This window comes from Caretta caretta, chromosome 5 (genome assembly GCF_965140235.1).
Source record: "Caretta caretta isolate rCarCar2 chromosome 5, rCarCar1.hap1, whole genome shotgun sequence".
Taxonomy (NCBI): Eukaryota; Metazoa; Chordata; order Testudines; family Cheloniidae; genus Caretta; species Caretta caretta.
The window spans coordinates 85,262,777-85,284,351 of record NC_134210.1 but is presented as its reverse complement, the minus strand read 5'-3'; the positions used below and the strand labels follow the sequence as shown (position 1 = coordinate 85,284,351).

The window sequence follows — 21,575 nt, the reverse complement described above, 5'->3', positions numbered from 1 at the left end:
CTCACATTTGAGCTGAAAATAAGTATATAAAAATTAGCCGAAAGGATATATATTATCTGAAAATTGTAAGCACCTGCCAATAGGAACTTGGATGAAAGAATCTCATGAAATCATAACCACAGCTGCAGTGCTATAAAAAGACATATTTGGTCATGTCATATATAGTCTACTGCTAGTTTGAAAAGTGAAACACCTATTTTTTGGTCCCCCATAGTGGAACAAAGTGGAAGTGAAAAGTGGGAGGTGTCTTTCTGCATCTGTAATCTTGAATATTCTTCTGTAGATGTCACAGTCCAGTGGGATCCACAGATGGTATCTTTGAACTGGCCAGAAATAACCTGGCACAGCAGGGTCCAAAGTAATGCAATAAGCTGGTCTAGCTTAGCCTATAAAATCCATTGTTTTTTTGTAGACAGACTAGTAAACTTGTAAAACAGCATCCCAGTGTAAGTACTATGGATTAAACATGGAGTCAGATTCTTAGTTGGTGTACGTTTGTCAGCATTTCTCCATTAACTTCAGCAAGGCCCATTGTTTCTACTTCTAACAAAACACTAGCTTTTTAAAACTGAAACATTGTATCAAGTGAATACTATTAATGAATTGTTTAAACTGCAAGAAACAAAATCTGCCCTCAGTGACATACATACAACACCAGTTTACAACTATGGGGGGTCACACAAATATGTCTGAGGACAGAATTTGGTCCTTTGTTATTATGAGTGTCCTTTCTTATTTTGAGAAAAAATTATTACTGCTTTAATTAAAAAACAAATAAATCATGATTCTGTCAATACAGATGTGAAGTATCTGGATGTGCAAAAGGGAAACAGTTATTCAAATGTAATGTGTAATGTCTGTATGTTACTATATATAAACACATGCTGTCCCCCATATTCGGTAATCTTGTACTCTCAAACTCAAAGTGCTCAGCTTTCTTTCAGATGGTGAATTCATGATGCACATGCAAGACTTAGCAGTTTCAATGCAGTCACCTTATTAGAAAAAAACAAAAAACTAAATATACAAAATAGCATCCTTCATGCAAGTTCAGGAGCCAGACAAAATTGTTCTGAGGGCCTAGCCGCTCCCAGGGCATACATGGCATGCACTCCACATATGCAATTGATTCTAGGGTATGTTCTGCCATCATCCCATATGCAGACTGCCCTTTCAGTTCAATGGGAGGTTTGCATGAAACATTGCAGGAAATGGCCTTATGCCTTTTTGGTCCCAAAAATAGTAATCTCATGTCTGTGTTGTAGAGTGACAAAACAGTTAGGACCCTATCTTGCTCCTGTTGAAGCTAATGGCAAAACTCCCTTTGACTTAAATGGGGGAGGATTATTACCAAATTCCTCAAAGTATTGTCTTTTGTTTTTTCCAGTGGATGCTTATTTTTCCTTCGTTCCTTTCAGGTACAAAACATTAATCCTTGCTGATCAAAAGGAAAAGCCATGGCCGCCAACATGGCTAACAGTGCTAATCATCTGCCCTACTTCTTTGGCAATATTACACGTGAAGAAGCAGAAGATTACCTGATGCAAGGAGGGCTGAGTGATGGACTATATCTGTTGCGCCAGAGTCGAAACTACCTGGGTGGCTTTGCTTTGTCCCTGGCACATGGAAGGAAGGTTCATCACTACACAATTGAAAGAGAGCTGAGTGGCTTTTATGCCATTGCAGGAGGGAAGTCACATCTGAGTCCTGCTGAACTCATTAACTATCACTCCGATGAAGCTGATGGTCTTGCTTGTCCACTGAGGAGACCTTGCAACCGGCCACCAGGTGTTGAGCCAAAAACAGGGCCATTTGAGGATTTAAAAGAGACCCTTATCAGGGAATATGTCAAACAAACTTGGAACCTACAGGTAAATGCAATCCCATTTCTGCAATAGAGATGCTTCACTCTGAATTTTTACAAAGTCAATATTATATGGGTTCCAACCCATTGCTACTGTTGTGTAGTGGTTAGGTTTGTGTTTTGTGTTTTATGAGCCTTTATTTTTCAGTACATTGTATTAATTTGGCCATAAATGTATTCTTTCCTGAAATGTGGCACAGTTTATCATTTATTTTTTAAGTTTATAAGACCAAATCTCTCTATGCCAATCAGGATTGAAAACAAACCAAAAAAAGGAAAATAGGTAATTGTTAAACACACACATTTTTGTAAAGGAAGCTGTTGTATACAGAGTGTATGTTTGTGCTTGGCGCACAGTTATTTTGTGTTGTATCCTCCCCTCCTGGCCTGCTTTGTTTGTATGTCTATTTAGATTATATACAGTTTAGAACAGGAACTTTTCTTGCTACATGACTGAGAGTTTAAACACAGCATTTTTATACCAAAAGCCTTAGTCTGTTGGTCTGTGAAAACCCATTTGAACCAGTATAGGCACGCAACCTGAAGGGGCAGTACACCACTGGAGTTGTTTGCAGGTTCAGTGACTAGTCTTACCACCTACTGGAGTTCCAAAGAATTCCTAGCCCAAAATGATATGTAACCATTCATAAACTTATACAATATGACAGGTTTCAGAGTAGCAGCCCTGTTAGTCTGTATTCGCAGAAAAGAAAAGGAGTACTTGTGGCACCTTAGAGACTAACCAATTTATTTGAGCATAAGCTTTTGTGAGCTACACGAAAGCTTATGCTCAAATAAATTGGTTAGTCTCTAAGGTGCCACAAGTACTCCTTTTCTTTATACAATATGGTCTCCCAAAGATACCCATTGCAATATCTATCACAAACATAAACTCCAGATGTCTGAATTTCGGATTGTCTGTTTGAATTTAGTTTCTGCCCTATGAGTCCAAAACTTGAATAGTAACCAGATTAATTTGATCTAAAACTCTGATTATCCACAGACTTTGGATGTGTCTCACACAGTCCAGTAATTGGCATTTACTATGATGTTGTGTTTGTTGGGTTTTGTTTTGTTTTTTGCACTGTAACAGAAAACAGTACAACTGACCCTTCTGTGCTTTTCCCACTCTGCAGGGTAATGCCCTCGAACAAGCTATTATTAGTCAAAAACCACAGCTGGAGAAACTGATTGCCACTACTGCCCATGAGAAGATGCCTTGGTTCCATGAGAAGATCTCTCGGGAAGAATCAGAGCACCGCGTTCTTTTAGGGTCAAGGACCAATGGAAAATTTTTGTGAGTACTTTCATCTCTGGTAGTGGCAGTTGCCACCATGGTTGCTGCACCTCTTCCATAACTAAATCATGAATGAGACTGTGAGAAAGGAGTTGAGTGTTCACTGTGGGAAAGCCCAATGCAGTGTGACATTCATTGCTGCTAACCATTCCAAAGCTAAGCAGATGTCTTCGAGATTAGTTTTTCACCTTTACTCAAATGAAAATATACAGTGAAAGCAAGGGTCATGTTTTGTTCAAGCAGACATTGAGGTTAAATCTGTATGAAGCAGCAGAGGAATTCAGAGTGTCAAGAAAATTCCATTCAGCTTTATATTATGACTGAGGGTATAGTACTGAATGTGATATCAAAGAAATACAAAATACTAGTAAACTATGTTATCATTTAGTGTCCATAATTATTATTTGTTTTTCAAGGAGTCAATGACAATACTTTGTTCTGCAACTAAGTGGCAGCAAGAATTTAATTAAATAATGCTCCTTTCACTTTATCATTCCATTCTGTGTCTATTTCTCTATCCACTCATATGACCCCTCTACTGTTTACCTGATCACAAACAAGACATTTGGGATAATGATTAATCAGAGCTAGTTTGTCAGGAGAAGAGGTGGGCTGAAAATTTTCCAATGGGACAGTTTTCTCTTGGAAAATGCTAATTTGACTCAATCAAAACATTTTGTGGGTTGAATTCAATCCGGAATTACAAATTGTTCTGGTGCCTCAGAAAATGCATTTTCGGATTAATTTACTATTCACCAAACAAATTTTGCCTAGCTGTAGTCACAGTTCCCTCCCTGGTCTGCTCCTGGACCAATGCAGCTACACACTGTAAACTGGATAGGGGGCAAAGTGACAATCTAGCCCTGAGTCATTTTCCTGGTTTCTGTAATAATTTGCCCAATATGTGTTTTCCACGGTAGAAGTTGAGAAATAAACCACTCCTTTATTAAACAGGAACAGGAACTCCAACACTTCTGTGAGTGATAGAAAGGAAACAAAGCTTTAGGTTACAAGTCACACACATCACATAAATATTCCTTCCCAAACAACAATATATAGCAATGTGTATAAGAATCTACCTTGTATTTATAGACTAAGCACTGTATACACTTATTTCTGTGACAGTAGCTGCTCTAAAACAGATTATGTGGTTTTTTTCTCTTGCTGGTACAGACAGGCAAGCTTGGCAGCTACATGGAGTGTAGAATTTCTGTGCCTTCTCAATAGGTGTTCTCATCTTCTTCCTGCTATTTCTTGGAATTTACTTTGTATGTGGTCTGAGTTAAGACACGCAACTGAGCAACTCCGGCAGCCTGCTTGTGGCAGCTGTCTTTATTTTCCGGAATCTGTACACACATCATGGAAGCAGCTTCCAAAGCAGAAGAAGCCTAACAACAAACAGAAGAAGGTGCAAGGGCTGTCCTTCCTGAAACACTTCTTTGCCTTCAGTGGAGATAAGTGCTTTCTGGTCACTTTGAACATCTGCTGTTCCCAGTAGGGGTTGGGCAGTTATGGCTTCAGCTTGCTTGAGATGATTCTCAGCAGCTTTATTGGAGAACCTGGACTCAGCACACAGCTTAGTGTAATGAGGTTCACTCACCACTCTGGTGCCTTCGGACGTCTATCATGTGAATTAGCTCTGCATGTCAGTGCACCCTTTTGGGTGGTGCCTCACCACCATCACTCCTGCTCTAGGGCCCATGTCTCTCCAAGGACTGCAGTGTCCTCTTCAGCGACACAGTCCTCCGGCCATGCCACACACTGTGCTCCCCCCACCCTTCTGGGGGACCTGCAGTCCACTGTTCAGCCACTTCCCTTACTGGCTACTGCAGTGAATTGTCTGGCCACTTCCTCATGGCCCCAGCATCCTTTTTGCCTTTGCCTCAAGGCCTCAGCCTGCAAACCCCAACAGCCAGCCAGGAGCTGTCTCTTGCTCCCCAGGTCCCTGCTTACAGCACTGCTCTGTCCAGGGTACTGGCAGTTCTCTCAGCCCTCCAGAGACACAGTCCTTCCTCCCTGGGCTCCCAGCAGAGAACTGCCTTCCTCTGCCCTGCAGCTCCCTTTTTATATTGGCCTTCTTGCCCCTGATTGGCTGCTTCCTTCAGCCCTTCTCTGATTGGCTGCCTCCTGCGCAGCCTCCCTAGGACTCTATTAATCCCTTAGACCCGAGTGTGGGGCAAGCACCCCATCACACTTAGCAATGAGGGAGCTCACTTGGTGTGGCAGAGACCAGAAGTCAACATGAAATTAGAAGAGAAGGAGGTTGAGGAAAGCTAGGACTTAGTAGAAGGAAGGTATGTCAAGGGTTTTCAGCACACTATCCGACTCAGTAGTAGGCTTCCGTCAATTGCTGTCATCTGATTTCTTGAACCATTCTGCCTTTCCCTTTAGAAAAAATGTAGCTAAGATTGGAGGATTCCTAGTGCTGCTATATGCTCTTCTGCAACCATCTCTAGAGCTTATACACCCAAGAAATCTGTCAGAGTCCTGACCAACTTTGCACTTCCTACTTTTCCTACTTCTCTTGATTCGGTGTCCAATAAAAGGGTCTGAGTCTGAATATGTCTAACGTCTAGATCCCTTCAGGAGTATCTCATGGGAGAACTGGTGTTATCAAACCTGGAAAGTTTTCACTGCTATGAAATATGAAGATAATCCAGAAAGAAGACTTTTCAAGGGCTCCCCTTATTATTGAGGAATGGCAGGTGAGAGAAGGCTCTCCTATCCCGTTTAAATTCAGAAGATTACAGATACCACCAGAACTCAAGTACTCTGCCCCCAGAACAAGCAGATAAGTATATAAATAGCTGTAGGTAGTTCGGGTTAGGAATTCTCAAAGGTCGTTTTATGCTCCTATCTGTTCAGAAAATGTAATCACATACTGAAGTGCACAGATACTGCAGGCTTTGTCTTCAGAAGCTGAGTGGAAGAAGATTCTTATGCTCTGGAAAAGAAACAGTCTGTCCAGTGATTTGTTGCTGGAGTAGTTTAGTGCTATTCTGGTTCTTTCTGTGTATTTTGCAGTCAAGGTTCCTGCTTCCCTGATGGACAGAACAGAATTAACCATGGTGAGAAAATTTCCGAGTGGATGAGACTTCCTCTCACAGGTCTGCTCTTCTTCTATACCTTGGGACACTTTGGTCTGATGGCAGAATATTGAGTAGTGCTGGTTCAGAGATGAGAGTTTCTTGAAAGAGTTTGCTGACTGTCACACAGAGGATTGCACTTGACTTCCCTTGCCTATTCCTGGATTAGCAATACCTTTTCCAGTGAGAAGTTCTGAGTGTGACTGGATGTGTATTCCTGCTCCCCCCAGAATGTTCTTGGTTTTTTTCATGGCTGGTTTCTAAAGAGGTCTCTGAATCAAGTTTGTGCAAGTCCACCTCAGCCATTTCATCTTTATATGGTCCCATCAAGACAGAGAAATCGATTCTTCTCCCTATATCCAAATGCTTCTTTGTCCTCTTCTTTTGAGGAGACCTAGGCATTGACCATTTGTTCTTCAGTAGATCCTACGATTGGTTTTCCAGGTACTTGTAGAACCCATTCAAAGCTTTAGGAGCCATATCTTTAGAAACTGTAGGAAACTAAGAGTGACACATAAGAACTTCTTTCTCTTTAGGGAGAATTTTCAGTTACTATCAATGTAGCTTGCAGAATGGGGGAAGAGGTGTCCTGCTCATTTCTTTCCTTCAGTTCTGAGGTTGGGCGGGGGGGGGGGTTCCCCCTCCATCCTCTACCCCAAAACAATCCATTTAGTGTCAATTAACCTCTTGTTTTAAATATGTTATGTTGCAATGTCTCTTTGCAGCAGAGATGAGTGAGATCAGAAGTTTTACATAAATCATGCTCATAATTTATAAAAAGTTAACAATTAATTTTTTTGAGATTATAACAAGGGAAAGAAGGCTACTAGTGGATTAACAATTATTTCCCATTACCTTAAGGCCAGGCCGAACAGCTACATCCAAAATTGTGAAGTCCCACATAAGTATAGTGATTTTATGGGCTCAGTGGACAGGAGGTTCTGCCTCTGGAATTTGTAAAGTGACTACCCAGCATCTCTGGTTTTTTTCAGTGTACTTTTTGGCTGTGTTTACACTAGAGACCCTACAATAGCACGGGTCTCCCATGAGCCGCTATAAGGTCTCCTGTGTAGCCGCTCTATGCCAACGGGAGAGAGCTCTCTCACTTTGGTATGATTAAACAACTCACAATGAGCAGCAGTAGCTATATCAGTGGGAGATGGTCTCCCGCCAACATAGTGCTGTCCACACCAGTGCTTCTGTCAGTGTAATTTATGTCGCTCAGGGGTGTGTGTTTTTCACATCCCTCACCGACAAAAGTGCTAGTGTAGACATAGCCTTAGTTGACTTTGTCATTCCCTTCTGAAACTTATTGGCCATTAAGTACTCCAAATGCCATTAGGTATACTTACATTCTTTGGCTCATTGCTTGTAGCATCCACTGTCTATAAATTCTGTTACTGGATAGGAGGGTGGAAGAGAACTATAACAAACAGAATTACTAGTGAGTAATTTTCTGATGCTTACGTGATGTTTATGTGCAGTAAAATAGTTTCACTAAAAGTGGTAATTTCTGGGAACTTGCTGTGAATGACTTCTGTGAGGTTCTTCATGATTTATGAGGAGAGGCTGAGGGAACTGGGATTGTTGTCTGCGGAAGAGAGGAATGAGGGAGGATTTGATAGCTGCTTTCAACTACCTGAAAGAGGGTTCCAAAGAGGATGGATCTAGACTGTTCTCAGTGGTAGCAGATGACAGAACGAGGTAGCAGATGACAGCACTGTCTCAAGTTGCAGTGGGGGAGGTTTAGGTTGGATATTAGGAAAAATCTTTTCACTAGGAGGGTGGTGAAGCACTGGAATGAGTTACCTAGGGAGGTGGTGGAATCTCCTTCCTTTGAGGTTTTTAAGGTCAGGCTTGACAAAGCCCTGGCTGGGATGATTTAGTTGGGGAATGGTCCTGCTTTGAGCAAGGGGTTGGACTAGATGACCTCCTGAGGTCCCTTCCAACCCTGAGATTCTATGATTCTATGATTTGAAACCCTCCCTGACTGACTGATCTGCCTGTTCTTAAAAAAAAAAAAAACTGAGTTAGGTATATAATGTGATGTAGTCACTAGAAAACTGCTTCATTACTCCCTCAGCTTCATGCAGATCATTTTTCAGTTTCTAACAGCGTGGCTGGTTGTGTTAGCACTTTGCCCCAGATGCAGAGAGATCTAGTTTCTACTCCTAGATGATGTACTAGCATTTGAGGAGTAGAAGATCAAATCAAGGTTTTTTCTCATTTTATTGCAGAAATAGCCTTACTAGTTAGCATTTTTAAGAACTAGAGAAAGCATTTTCTCCATTTCAGAACATGGAAACATGTTTTCTTTGCAACAAAAGAGGTCTGGGAAATTTTACGGCCTCATCACCACCCCAACAGGTGGCATTCATTAAATGAAGAATAGACTGAAAGTTCATTGCGATATTGTTGTAAAATACTTGTCAACTTTCTTATTATTTCATTCTTCTCTCTGCGGGGCTCTAAAATTTGATCAGAAGTCTATCAATTTTCAAATACAGGTTTGTGCGTGGTCACAGTAAATTCCCATTAAGAAATACAATAAACGTTTGCCAACAAGTACAAACCAGCCATATCAAAAATGCCAGTTTTCTCCTGCACTTTCAATGGAAAATACCTGTGGTATCTGTTTGTCTGTGCTGCTGTTGTTAGTGGTGGCCAGCAGTGCTTAATTAGTGGTTTGGCAGTTCATGGCCCCAGTACCTCTGGGCTTTCCGCATCAGTTATGAATGTGCAAAAATTGCTTGAGCTCCAGCACCTAACTAAGCAATAGTAGCCAGTATACACCTGACTTTGAATTTGTAAATTTAGTTTTATAAGCATGTGTTTAGAAGATGAACTCCTACAAGACATAAAGGCTAGATTTAGAAATTTAGCCGTACAGCTTCAAATCTTTCGGTTTGAAATGAGATATGTAATTTCTAACACATTTATAAACTTTTAAATTCAGCATTCAGTACAAACACATACAGCTTCTTTAATTATTGTAATTACATAAGATCGTGTACATGTTATCAGAAGGTTCACAGCCACATATAGTTTGTATATTGCTTGAACATCCATGTAGAAGTACCAGGAAGGAACCAAAACATAATTTTAATATCACAAGGATGCCTACAGTATCTTTTGAGCTTGCCAAGGCCGAGCAAAGCTAGTCTAGTCCATTAAAATGACTAATGGCATCCTGCCCAGCATTATTTGATGTGATATTATACCTGATGACACTAAATGCTTTTCTCATGTACTGGAACAATTGACGCTGTTTTTTTAAGTGGGAATCTAGTCTCAGCAGTCTGCTTTTCTTTTGAAATACTGCCTGACCAAACTACATGGTGCTGAATTGTGTAATGCACATTTGCATTATTTTTATTAGCTCTGTATCTATAAATAGGACTGGGAACTGCTGACATCGGCTATCATGAAAATAAAAATATCTATGATACTTTAATTAGGGAACTGGAAAATTCTACCCAACTATTCCACTGATAAAGGTATTACAGGATCATGTTAGTTGTTGACTGTGGGCCAGATAGCTCTCTCTATTCTATGGCCTGGGGGTAGGACACACATACACATGAGCATGAAAAGAGGATGCGTAACTACACTATATGTTTCCTCTTCTCTTCTCACTTTCCACCAGACTTACTGTCAGCCTTTTTTTGGCTACACTTTCATGGGTGTTGGACCCAATGGAAAGTAGGGAGCACTTGTCCCCACCAATATTTAACTGGGAGGAGGGACTTTCCTCCCCCACAAAATTACCAGCCCCTTTTAGTGCTAAATATAGCCTTCAAAATGTAAACTGATTACTAGGGTTGGAAGTTGGTGTCAGTGATTTTTTTTGTATAAATTATAGCTTGCTTACAGTCCCTGTAATGGCTTCACGTGGTTGCTCTTTAGGGGTCTGCAAAGACCCAAGCAGGAACCCAATATTTTGAAAGGGCCTCCAATCAATTCACAGTTGTGATTCTTCAAGCATCCTTGAGTTCCACAACATTCCAAAACCAAGTCTTTTGTCACTAACTTCTTCCAAACTTCCCCAACGGTAGAAGGTCATGAATTTTCCACATTATATATACAATATTTTTCCCCCAAGTTTTTTTTATTTTTTTACAGAGGGGATCATTTGGCTTTGTTTGGAAGCAAAAGGTACTGAGATAAAATCGAGACTTTATCCAAGAAAATGTTTAAATGAGCCTACAGGATTTACATTTATCCTTGAAATAGCTATCAATTGTCACTTAACCTTACAGTCGTAAGGACCTAAGAAATCCAAGGGACAGATTGAGTGGAAGAATTCCAACCAATGGAATGAATAAATTCTGTTTTTACTGCACCACTCAATACTTAATTTTTGGTTGCAAATTCATTGTAACCTTGGTGTTTAAAATATAACTAGTACAAAACATTTGGATACCAGTGTGATTCCACCTGTTATTGCTATCTATGAGAGCTGACTTCAGTAGGAATAGGAGCAATCTTTTGTTTCCAGGCATTAAATGTTATATTTTACTTCTCTGGGTGTATGTAAGTGTTGGGATGGAGGAGCAGGTAGTATTCTACTACTGGTTTCTTTAATTGATCTTGATTTTTAAAAAAGTTTAAAAATGTACAATGCCTACAGAAAACCATTTTGGCAAGGGATTTATTATTGTATCATCTGAACTCCTGCATGGGAATTTATTGAAGATTCATAAATGCTGTGGTGCAGGGGGGGATAGGATAGCTCAGTGGTTTGAGCATTGGCCTGCTAAACCCAGGGTTGAGAATTCAATCCTTGAGGGGGCCATTTAGGGATCTGGGGCAAAAATTGGGGATTGGTCCTGCTTTGAGAAGGGGGTTGGATTAGATGACCTCCTGAGGTCCCTTCCAACCCTGATATTCTATGATTCTATGATTGTACAACCCGGTTACAACACACAGTCTAATCAGTTACATTGTTTTTGCAGTTCTGAAAATTACTAAACAGAAACTTCTGTGTATGCAAAATAATGTAGGTGAACCCCAAATCCAACATGGCGACACTGATGCGGCATTGCCAGTATCACCCTGCCACAATGAGAGCTGTGCAAAACTTGCTGATTTCACTTATCCAGCTGTTCAGAAAATGTTATCATTTTCAATTTAGGTAGTTCTCTCTTTGTTAGTTTCACTTTAATTTTTAAGTTTGTTCAAACTCCATGGGCAAAGGAGACACACTAAGTGGTGAATTTTATTAAGTGCTAAGCAGTATATACTTAGCAAGAGTTCCTTGGGATTAGCTTAACCTAGAAAACCATGATCAGTTTCACAAGTTACCATTACAAAACCAAAATGAAATTGTGAAACCCAGCTTCTAAGAGCACTTCACACTGTCTTGCAAAGGCAGCAAGCATTTAGTTTTGAGCTGTGACAACACGTTTGAAGGCCATCTGAAAGTGTGCAGGCTCTTAATTGCATCATAGTGCTAGCATCTTAACATCACAATGCTATGTGATATAGTAACAATGGATGTGATATGATGTTTTGATTTGATTCATTGAATTCAAATGGGACTTGTTTGAGCTTGTTCATGGGTTGTTCTGAACTGCTCATTCAGCCATTTTGCATGCAAAGTTATATTTGTTGGTTAAAATGTAAATGTACAGAACATAAATGTGATTGGAACACTGACTTGCCAAAAGGGGAAATAGAATAAGATTTTTTTTTCTGAAACAAAAATAGCTTGCCTACCACTTTAAAAGAAACCTGAACCATATTGTTTGTGGTTTTTCTTAACATATAGGTACTTAGCACACTGACTTCCTGTACTGACTGACCAGTCAAGAGCAGCCAGGTCTCTGCTAAAATGGAGAATGACTTGCAGTTTGTTGTCCTGTGTATTGCTGTTAATAATTAAAAGAACTAGAAATAAATGTTCAGAGTGGAGAGCATTGTCTCCAGAATAGATATGCAATTTTGCATTACATTCCATAGAATTCAGACCTCCATTCAGAAAATAACTTGCACCATATTAAGAAATATAATCTATTATCTCCCAATAACATGTAAAGCAATCCTGTATCCAGTATATTGATCTGCTCTACTGAGGCTGACATTTTACATGTGCAGAGATTATTACTGTTAATGAGTTACCTTCATACAGTCTGTCAGGACCAGATATCAACGAGAGACTAGACTCTGATTACAGTAAGTTTTTTAAGGATCACAGATGAAAAGGAAAATATTCTGAAGTAGGATACAGCTTTTCAGGGACCAACATGTGCCTCTTACTTGGTCTCCTGACCTGGCTTACACTTTGCTGCTTCTACATGAAATGAAGGCAGAGAGAAAAAAGAGAGAATCACACAACTGTGGCTCAGGCATTTCAAAGTGTGCTGGACAAACTCATCCATATAAATGCCACTGGAAACCTGGTATTTTCTGTGCAGGCATGAGGAGGAGAGAAAGGTACTGGGACTCCTACCTGCCAAGAGATGGTGGGTGCGAGGAAAGGAGAGACTCCTTCCATCTTACGTATAAGAGAAGAGGGGAAACAAACACACACATCAGGAACCAGGAAAGGGGAAGAGAATTAAACCCCTTTCCTTCACAGCAACCAGGAAAGCATTACAAAGCCCAATGGAGTTACAGGAACGTGACCTAATTATGTATTAATAAATACAACACCAACAAAAGCCTCTCAGTACCATGTCTGGGTGTGACAGATTTCTGTTACCAATCTGCCTGAAGCGTCAGGTGATCAGGCTGAGGCCACAGGATCGTTAAGGGAAGAGATGACCGAACACACCAAGTGTCTAAGTTTTAAAGCTTTATTGATAAAATAATAAAATAACAGCAGAGAGTGATGGGTGCTCCCCACGTCACTCAGAGGAAGGAAGAAAGCATTAGTACCCGAAGCCCTAACCCACTTTCATACTCACACCTGCACTACCCAAGGCTGGACAGGCCTGGGTGTAATGTAAGAAGAAGAGGGGCAGAGGTGGACAGGAGTTCTGTCCTGTGCGCACAGGTCGTCCAGGGTCCGCTGCCAATCTCCAATTTGCTTCAGCTCTCGGGAGGGTTTTAAACCTTAGGGTCCTTTGGGGGCATCTTAGTCTGGGATTTCTGCCTCCCCCCCCCCACTCCCTCCCCATGTTCTTTGTACTGGTCCAAGCCGGCCTTTCATGGCTTCTTCAGTTTTCCCAAAACATCCTGGCTTTAGGGACACTACATTAGTTGTTTTCCCCCTTGTCAGCCTTCACTGTCTTGCTCAGTTTTGCAGCTGCTGCAGATTTATGCAGTTGAATCTTCTTTTCTCGCGGCTGGTCGGAGTTGGAATCCAGGCCCCTCACCCCTGTCTTTCTTGGCAGGCCGCCGAGCGTCAGTTGTGTGCTTTGGCCTTGAGCTGGAGCCAGCGTCTTATCTTCAGACTGAGCTAGCCAAAGTGTTGAGTTAACTTGTTCTCTGCTCTCTCCCTTCTTCCCCCTTTAGCCTCTCGCAGCCTGCAAAGGAATCTTCCACTCCCCACTCACACCTTTGACCCTCCCCAAAATGCTTTGTGATGCTTGCAACAGTGTTAGCAACATGCAGTGCTGATCTGCCTTCCCAGGGAACCCCTTGTGGGGGGGGGGGAATGGGGTGTGACATAGGTTTCATGCCATATATTTACCTCTAAGTTCTTTGAGAAACTAGTTGACAATGATTAAGTATAAGATTATGTCACAGAGGTCACAGAACTCACAGATTCCATGACTTTCAGAGACCTTTGTGACATTTTCTGCTTCACCCCCAGTGTGGAGGGACTGGAGCTGTCAGCCGGTGGTGACCCAGAGCTCTTAGCCACCATTGGTTTTGGGGAGACCTGTAATTCCCTGCCATCATGGGTCGTGGTGGGGCCTTGGAGCTGTTAGCTGCAGTGGTATTGGAAGCTGCTGGACCCCTCCCACCCCCATTGGAGCTCGGGCTTCAGTCACCCCTCTATCAGCCCATTATTTTTAGTAAAAGTCACAGACAGGTCACAGGCTTCCAGGAATTTTTGTTTATTGCCTGCGACCTGTCCGTGACTTTTACTAAAAATAATCATGGCAAAATCTTAACCTTAACAATGATTCAGCTTTTCAGTTCTTTAATACTGTGAACTCATTTCAATATCATTTAAACTCTGAAAGCTGTTTGACATATAGACCTGGCTGAGAAACAATTTTTCCCACCCATGAAAAATTTTGAATTTTGGGGGTGAGGAGGTGGACAACCAAAAAACTCTTTGTCTCGAATTGGGAGAAAACGGTCAAAACACTGCAATTTTTCACAGGCAGGAGAACCAAAAATGGAATTTTTGGCATGTTTTCTTGGCTGCCTGACTCCCTATACAGGCAATTGCCCTGGGAGTTGGGCCACTTGCCTGAGTCGGGCAGCCTGGCCAGCCAAGGAACCTAGGGAGCCTGGCAGTCTGACAAATGGGCTGCTCAGGAGTCCAGGAAGGCATGTAGGTGAGGTGGCAGGAAACCAGGCAGGTTTCAGTCTAAAGTTTAGTCAGAATTGACACGTCCCCTCAGAATGTTTCAATGTAGTTGAAGCTGCATTTTCCAGTGGGAAGACTTTACATCAGAAAACGTACTGACCAATTCAGTTGACAGCCTCCTACCAGCAGTGTTTGAACCTGGATCTAAATTTAAAAGTCTACTTTTTCTGATAAAGGACCAGTGTGACAGCATAGAGGCAGTAGCATGCTCAAACCATTTCCTGGGGTCAGCCACTGAAGGGAGACAAACCCATACTGGATTAATGTGACTACAACGTGCAGTATGGTTTTAAAAGCAGTACTACTGAATGCAGGTGCTTCATATATTGTTTTAAGACCTCCTGTTTAGCCAGTATCCTGGCTGAATGTGAATAGTACACATTTTTTTGCACTACATTCCATGGTCTCCTAGGTAACTTTTGATTGTCCTTATCTTACCAATGAAGATAATGGGGAGAGAACATGGATCATCTTCATAACCTAGTATTATGTAAAATAAATAAGAATTGCACTTGAATTCCAAACACATAAGGACACAGAACCAGGATTTGACTTTTTGCCACAGGACCATTAAGATGAGCACTCTGTCTGGGGCAGTAGCTATAAAGAGATACTTCAGAGAGAGAAAATCATTGTTGCGTGCATAACCAACAGTGCAATGCTTTATGTATCCACTGCAGACTTTGCATCCGGAAGCATAAAATCTAATTTGCTTAACAAATATTAACATAATTAATAAAATTAAACTGCTTTTTAAAATCCTGCTCTGTTGTTTGAACATGACTTATAGTTAAGGTAAACTTTTTTCACAGTTATTTTTAGAAAAAGTCATGGACAGGTCACAGGCAATAAACAAAAATTAACAGAACCTCCTGACCCATCTGTGACTTCTACTAAAAATTAAGGGGAGGTTTGATGGGGGGACAACTGAAGTCCGAGCCCTGCTGTGTGCGGGGCAGGGTCCAGCAACCACCGCCACTGCTGAGAGCTCTGGGGCTCCCTCACCACCCGCAGCAGCAGACAGCTCCATGGCACTCCTGCCACCCACAGTCGCTCAGAACTCCGTGGTCCCCATCCCAAGGCTGAAGTGGAAAATGTCACAGAGGTCTCTGAAAGTCACAGAATCCATTACCTCCATGACATAATCCTTACTTATAGTAGTAAACACCACAAGCTAATTCAATGTTTCTCTTTTTATTTATACTTATCTTAACCTGCTATTAATTTCAGATAACCCCCGCCCCCCAATCTTTGTATTAGGATATAGGATAAAAGAATGAATAATCAGTTTTCACTGTATCTACCTATCTGCTGTTGTCCACTTTATTTGAGGTACTAGAGAGACGTAAATACAACTGTTATGTACAAGAGCTCTGTCTCTGACTTCACTAGGCTTTGGATCAGGCCGGCAAGTGCACAAAAGTGCATGCATTCAGAGCCCTTGACTCACTGAGGGAAGGTCTACACTACTGTTTAATTTGATCTAACTTACTTTGCTCAGAGGTGTGAAAAAGACACCCGCTCTGAGCAAGGCAAGTTATAATGACCTAAGTGCTATCCACACTGGCGTTATGTCGGTGGGAGACACCCACCCGCTGACATAGCTTCCACCTCTTGCGGAGGTGGAGTAATTATGCTGACAGGAAAGCACTCTCCTGTTGCCATAGAGCGTCTTCACCAGAAGTGCTACAGCAGCCAGCTGCATCAGTGCAGCTTTGCCGATGTAGCACTTCTCGTGTAGACCTGCCCATAGTATGCCTGTTGGGCACAACACAGGATTCTGCTGCTCCCTAGCAAATAGCGCCACATGTTGGAATTTCCTTCTCCCCCATCCCCCCCCCCCCCCCCCCCGAAAGGAAAATGACTTCAGAAAATTCAAAACAAACTTTAGAAAATTCCATTTTATAAAATTTACACTAAAAGTACATGAGAGTTTTAAGGGAAGTCCTCAAAAGCTGGGATGCAGATTTAGCCCTATTTCCTTTTGGAAAGCTTGTAGAAAATATGATTTTTTTTCCAAAATACAGATGCTTGCTACTAGTTGAGAATAACCTTTGATATTTCTCTTGTCATTTCAGAATCAGGGAAAGGGACAACAATGGATCCTATGCTCTCTGTCTGCTCAGTGAAGGAAAAGTACTGCATTATCGTATTGACAGAGACAAGACAGGAAAGCTCTCTATACCAGATGGAAAAAAGTTTGATACACTCTGGCAGGTCTGCTAAATTAGTCAGTTGGGTAACTCTCATCATGTTTTTATAGCACCAAATAAGGCAGTTTCTGTTTTACTTTACTGCACATCTGCAATCTTTAGCTAATTGGCCACATATTTCTAACTTAATTTTTAGTGATTTTCATCCTTTAGGGGAAAAGGGGGAAGTAGTTTTTAGTATAGAAGGCTATGTAAGTGGTACAGGTAGTTGTTGTTTTTTTTTAAATATTTTGACTTAATTTAAAATTGCTCTCGTTATATTTAAAGAATTGTACATTTCCTTGAATGAAAAGGCATTTTCATTTGTAAAAACAAGATTAAATAATAGCTCTATGGCATTTCTGCAACATCCTTTGTGACAAGCAAAAGGCAGAACTCTGGTATGGTAACCACAAAGGGAATAGTTTAGGATGCTAGGCACACATAATCCTCTTTAGCTCTGTGACTCGCTAGCTGGCAAACTGAGAGATACAGCCTGCCCAGCATTACCAACACTGTCTGTCTAAATCCTGGCCCAGATTAAGTAATCATGGAATGGATTGCTGATTATACTATAGTCTGTAATAAAGATGAGGCACTGCAAGGAATAAATATGGGTAAATTGAAAGCACTAAAGAAAATGAAACAGTAGCAGATTTCTGCTGCCGCCTATTGTTTAAAAGTATATTAACACAAATTGTTATAACTGTATGTGTATAATGTAAGTCTATAGTTGTATATAGTAGTTAGCCTTTCCCTTAACTATGCATATCCTTCCTGCTTAATGAAAAGCTGACAAAAATGCTGATTTACTAGTGTTCTCCACTATTGATGAGGAGACCTGTATGGGCAAAGCAAATTCTTCCACCACAGACAGATACGGGTGGGAGGCAGGATTTGCCTGTGATCCTAGAGCTGTGTAAAATAAATAAATGCATACACAGACTCCTTCCCCCCCCCCCCTCGCATAATGAATATGCACTATAGATGCTATGCACACACAGGCACAATTTAGAAAGATAGGATTGAGAGAAAGTACTGTGGTGGTCTGAACAGAGCTGCAAATCCTGCCTGCATTCCCCCATCCTACCCCACAATAGAGAGTAGAATGACTGTGATTCCACTGTCTGTGTGCAGGGAAAGCCACCCCAAAATGCGAAGGCCAGTTCTAATAACAATACATGTCTTATTAACATCACAGTAGTGTCTACAGGCCCAGCCAAGGGACTGTACAGGCATACAGTGAGAAGCAGTGCCTGCCCTGAAGCATGTGGGCATGACAGACAAAGAGTAGGACGGGAAGCAGAGGCACAGAAAGGTGAAATGACTTGTCAAGAACAAACAGCAGGTATTACTGCCCATTATTTTCTTTCCTCCATTACCTTCTGACATTCTCTCTTCTTTTTTGCCCTGGTAGTTAGTTGAACATTATTCATACAAACCAGATGGGCTGCAAAGGGTCCTCACAATTCCATGTGCACGTCTTGGCTCAGAAAATGGTAAGTTATTCAGATGATTGTAAAACTCTAATGTTCCTGCTACAGATAAGAAGAGGTGTGTGCATTTTCTTCATTACAGGAATAGGAACATGCAGAATATTATAAAGAATTGCTCAGGGATAATAGTGATATAAGGTATAGTAAGTAGTGTGAGAAGGTGTGGGGAGATTCTATATTATATAGAGCCATATTCTTGCCTCCAATGAATGCTAATCCTGATGGCAATTAGTCACAGAATCATAGTTGGAAGGGACCTCAAGAGGTCATCTACTCCAATCCCCTACTCAAAGCAGGACCAATCCCCAACTAAATCATCCCTTGCTATCCGCAAATATTTTAATTCTTCTTGGGATGGTTTCTCTTTCTCAGGAGGTGAAGTATTGTCTGCAAGCTTTTCAAGGTCAGTAGGCCTGGCAAGTATTCTGTCTAGTCCAGAAAGCAGAAAAAAATTCTGGGCCAGGTTCTTAAGGCTAGTTTATATAGCAATAGGGGGTGAAAGTCTCAACAGGTCATAAAAATGGCTTTTTCTTCACTTGAAAATTAGTTCTCATCAGAATACAATATTGTAGCATGGTGATAACTAACATGGTGTTGAACATGACTTACCAATCAGTGTAGACAGTGATTGTTGTGTTCAATATCTCGTCAGTTGGTCATAAGTAAAACCTATTGGAACCATAGTATGTAAAATCAGTAGTTTGGTAAGAGGCCATCCACCTGCTATTTTTCACTGCTATATTCCCCACTATTGGTAACAATGGCAGCAATCTGTATGCTTACAAAGTCATTCTTATGTGTGATTTCCTTATAGCTAACATCATTTTTGACACCCGTCCGCCTCCACTTCCTGGAACGCATCCTAAGGTAAGAGTAAGCAGTAGCAGTAATGCTTATGTTTAAGAAAAGCAAGTGAGATCCTTAGTATTTCTTAGCATTTTAGGAACTTTAATGAATGCATGCTCAGTTATATGCAGCACATAATTTCCTGGGCTTGTTTTATAGGCACAAGATTCAAATATTATGATCTATCATATGAAAAAGCTACACTATGGCAACATTACTGGCTAGATCCTGCACTAACTATAACAGCAGAGGGGGAGCTGAGATACTGCACAGTGCATCTTCTGTTTCAGGAACCTGCTGGCTCAAACAGAATCACTTTGCTGAATAAGTACAAACTATTTCCACAGTTAACACTTGTTGCTGACATCTGGTTTTGCAAAGTCTGATCCAACATGCGCTGAAATCAGTAGGATTTTTTCCACTGACTTCAGTGAGTGTTGGATTGGGCTATAGCTGACTGGGAGGCTAGAAGCACCCTTGTTTGACCACAAACTATGTACCCTTTAGGATGTGGTTTGCAGACAGAGATGACAGCCAGGCCCATGTGCTGGGCTGTCTGGAAATATTCTGCCCTGCTGCTTCTGCAAAAGATGAAGAGGCAGTCAAAGATTATCTAGACTTTCTTCTTTTTTCTCCTCACTGCTGCAGGGGGCAGGATTTGGCCCCAAACTTGAAATTTTAATTATACAAAGCACAAGAAATTCGTAATTGAGGTTCACACCAAACAGAACTGCCCTGCTTGCCCATATGGACTGCAAAAGAGTCTTTAATTACATGATCGCCAAACATATGAAATCATATCACTTGTTATATTTTAGGAAAATACAGGGATACTTTCAGAGGCACAAACCTATATGCCACTAGTTTTTAAAAATATCTAAAACGTGAATCTTGTACCTTTGACACTTATGAATGTTTGACTCAGGTTTAGGATTCCAGTTAGGGAAACATCAGATACAGAAAAACAATACAGGAAGAGTCTGAAATTGTTGAGCTCTTGTGAAACTCTTTCTGGGGAAGAATGAGAGAGCCAATGTACCCAAACTAAGACTGTGTTTTAGGCCTACAGGGGCCCATACCAGCCAGAGCTTGATAAGTGGGCAGTAGTTAGGTAAACTGTCCTGGTTCTCCATGAGCGATGATCAGCTAAAAACGAAATGTCACATAAACAGGCGAGCATACAATACATGAGCCTGTGGTGAGGTGTGGGCTGGTGATAGCATTTAGGTAAACAACAGCACGGTACCCTATGTTCAGCCTTTTAGTGTTTGATCAGTAACAACAGAACATGAAAGGCAGTGGTGCCAGAGAGGAAAATGTAATATTTAAAATAATAATAATAATGTAATACCTTTGCCAAGCAACACACAAAATGTGACAATAGCATTTCTGCCTGATGCATGCATGTACATAGGCTGCTTGAATACTCACACCGGCCTCAGGGACAACTTTGACTTAGTCACATACTAAGGGCCAAGTCCCGGACTAGCTCACACAACCCAGTTAGAGGGGTGACTGCTCCACAGCCATTACTGGAGCCTCGGAGGGTCAGGGAGATTGACGTAGTAATTTTTAAAAAACAAAATAAACACTTTTTCTCATATAAACAAGAGCTGTGCATCTTCACCTTGATCACAAGCTTTGGGTGAAATCCTGGCCCCGCTGAAATCAGTGGGAGTTTTGCTATTGACTTCAATGGAGCCAGGGCTTCACCCTGTGTTTTTAAAGAAGAAAAATTCCTGGCTCTCAAAAGTGCTGCTTCCCTGCCCCACTGGCTCAGATTAGCTCTAGTTTTTGTGCTGATGCTATGACTGCTCAAACTAATGACTGTGGCCTGCCATCCATTCCCTTCATCACAAAACACATCCACCTCTTACTGCAACGGTAGATTGTTCAATGGCTTTTTCCACAGAGAAGTAACCCCAGGAAATACTTCCATGAGCCTGAGAGAGATTTTTGTGAGAATACTGTCCCAATCTGCTATATTATCATACAATATCTGGATTTGGGCCAATATTTGAAAAAGTGGCCCATAGTATTGGATGCCTGAATTTTTGCGTGCCAACTGAAGACACCTTAAAGTGGCTTGATTTTCAGAGACTAGGAGGCTAATGCTTTCTGAAAATCAGGTCTCTTTGACATATGCGTCCAAAACCATTAGCCACTTTTGAAAATCTTGGTCTTGAGGTTTGGCTCATACAACATATGTGTAACTAAAATTCTATTCAAATGTGAAGTTTAAATATGTCAGTGATACACAAGTCATCTTATTTACACAATCTTAGTGGAGGCAAAATGTTAAAATT

At 41.2% G+C, this 21,575-nt stretch overlaps 1 protein-coding gene across 1 annotated transcript in view; it reads left to right on the top strand.

Annotated features, from left to right (window-relative positions):
* Positions 1–21,575, top strand: part of SYK (spleen associated tyrosine kinase) — a 75,947-nt gene that overhangs the window by 31,233 nt on the left and 23,139 nt on the right. The window contains exons 2-6 of the mRNA XM_048851050.2: positions 1,419–1,871; positions 3,001–3,161; positions 16,814–16,952; positions 18,345–18,426; positions 19,238–19,290. Coding sequence (XP_048707007.1) covers positions 1,458–1,871; positions 3,001–3,161; positions 16,814–16,952; positions 18,345–18,426; positions 19,238–19,290 — 849 coding nt within the window. The 5' untranslated portion in view covers positions 1,419–1,457. The remainder of the gene's footprint in view (positions 1–1,418; positions 1,872–3,000; positions 3,162–16,813; positions 16,953–18,344; positions 18,427–19,237; positions 19,291–21,575) is intronic.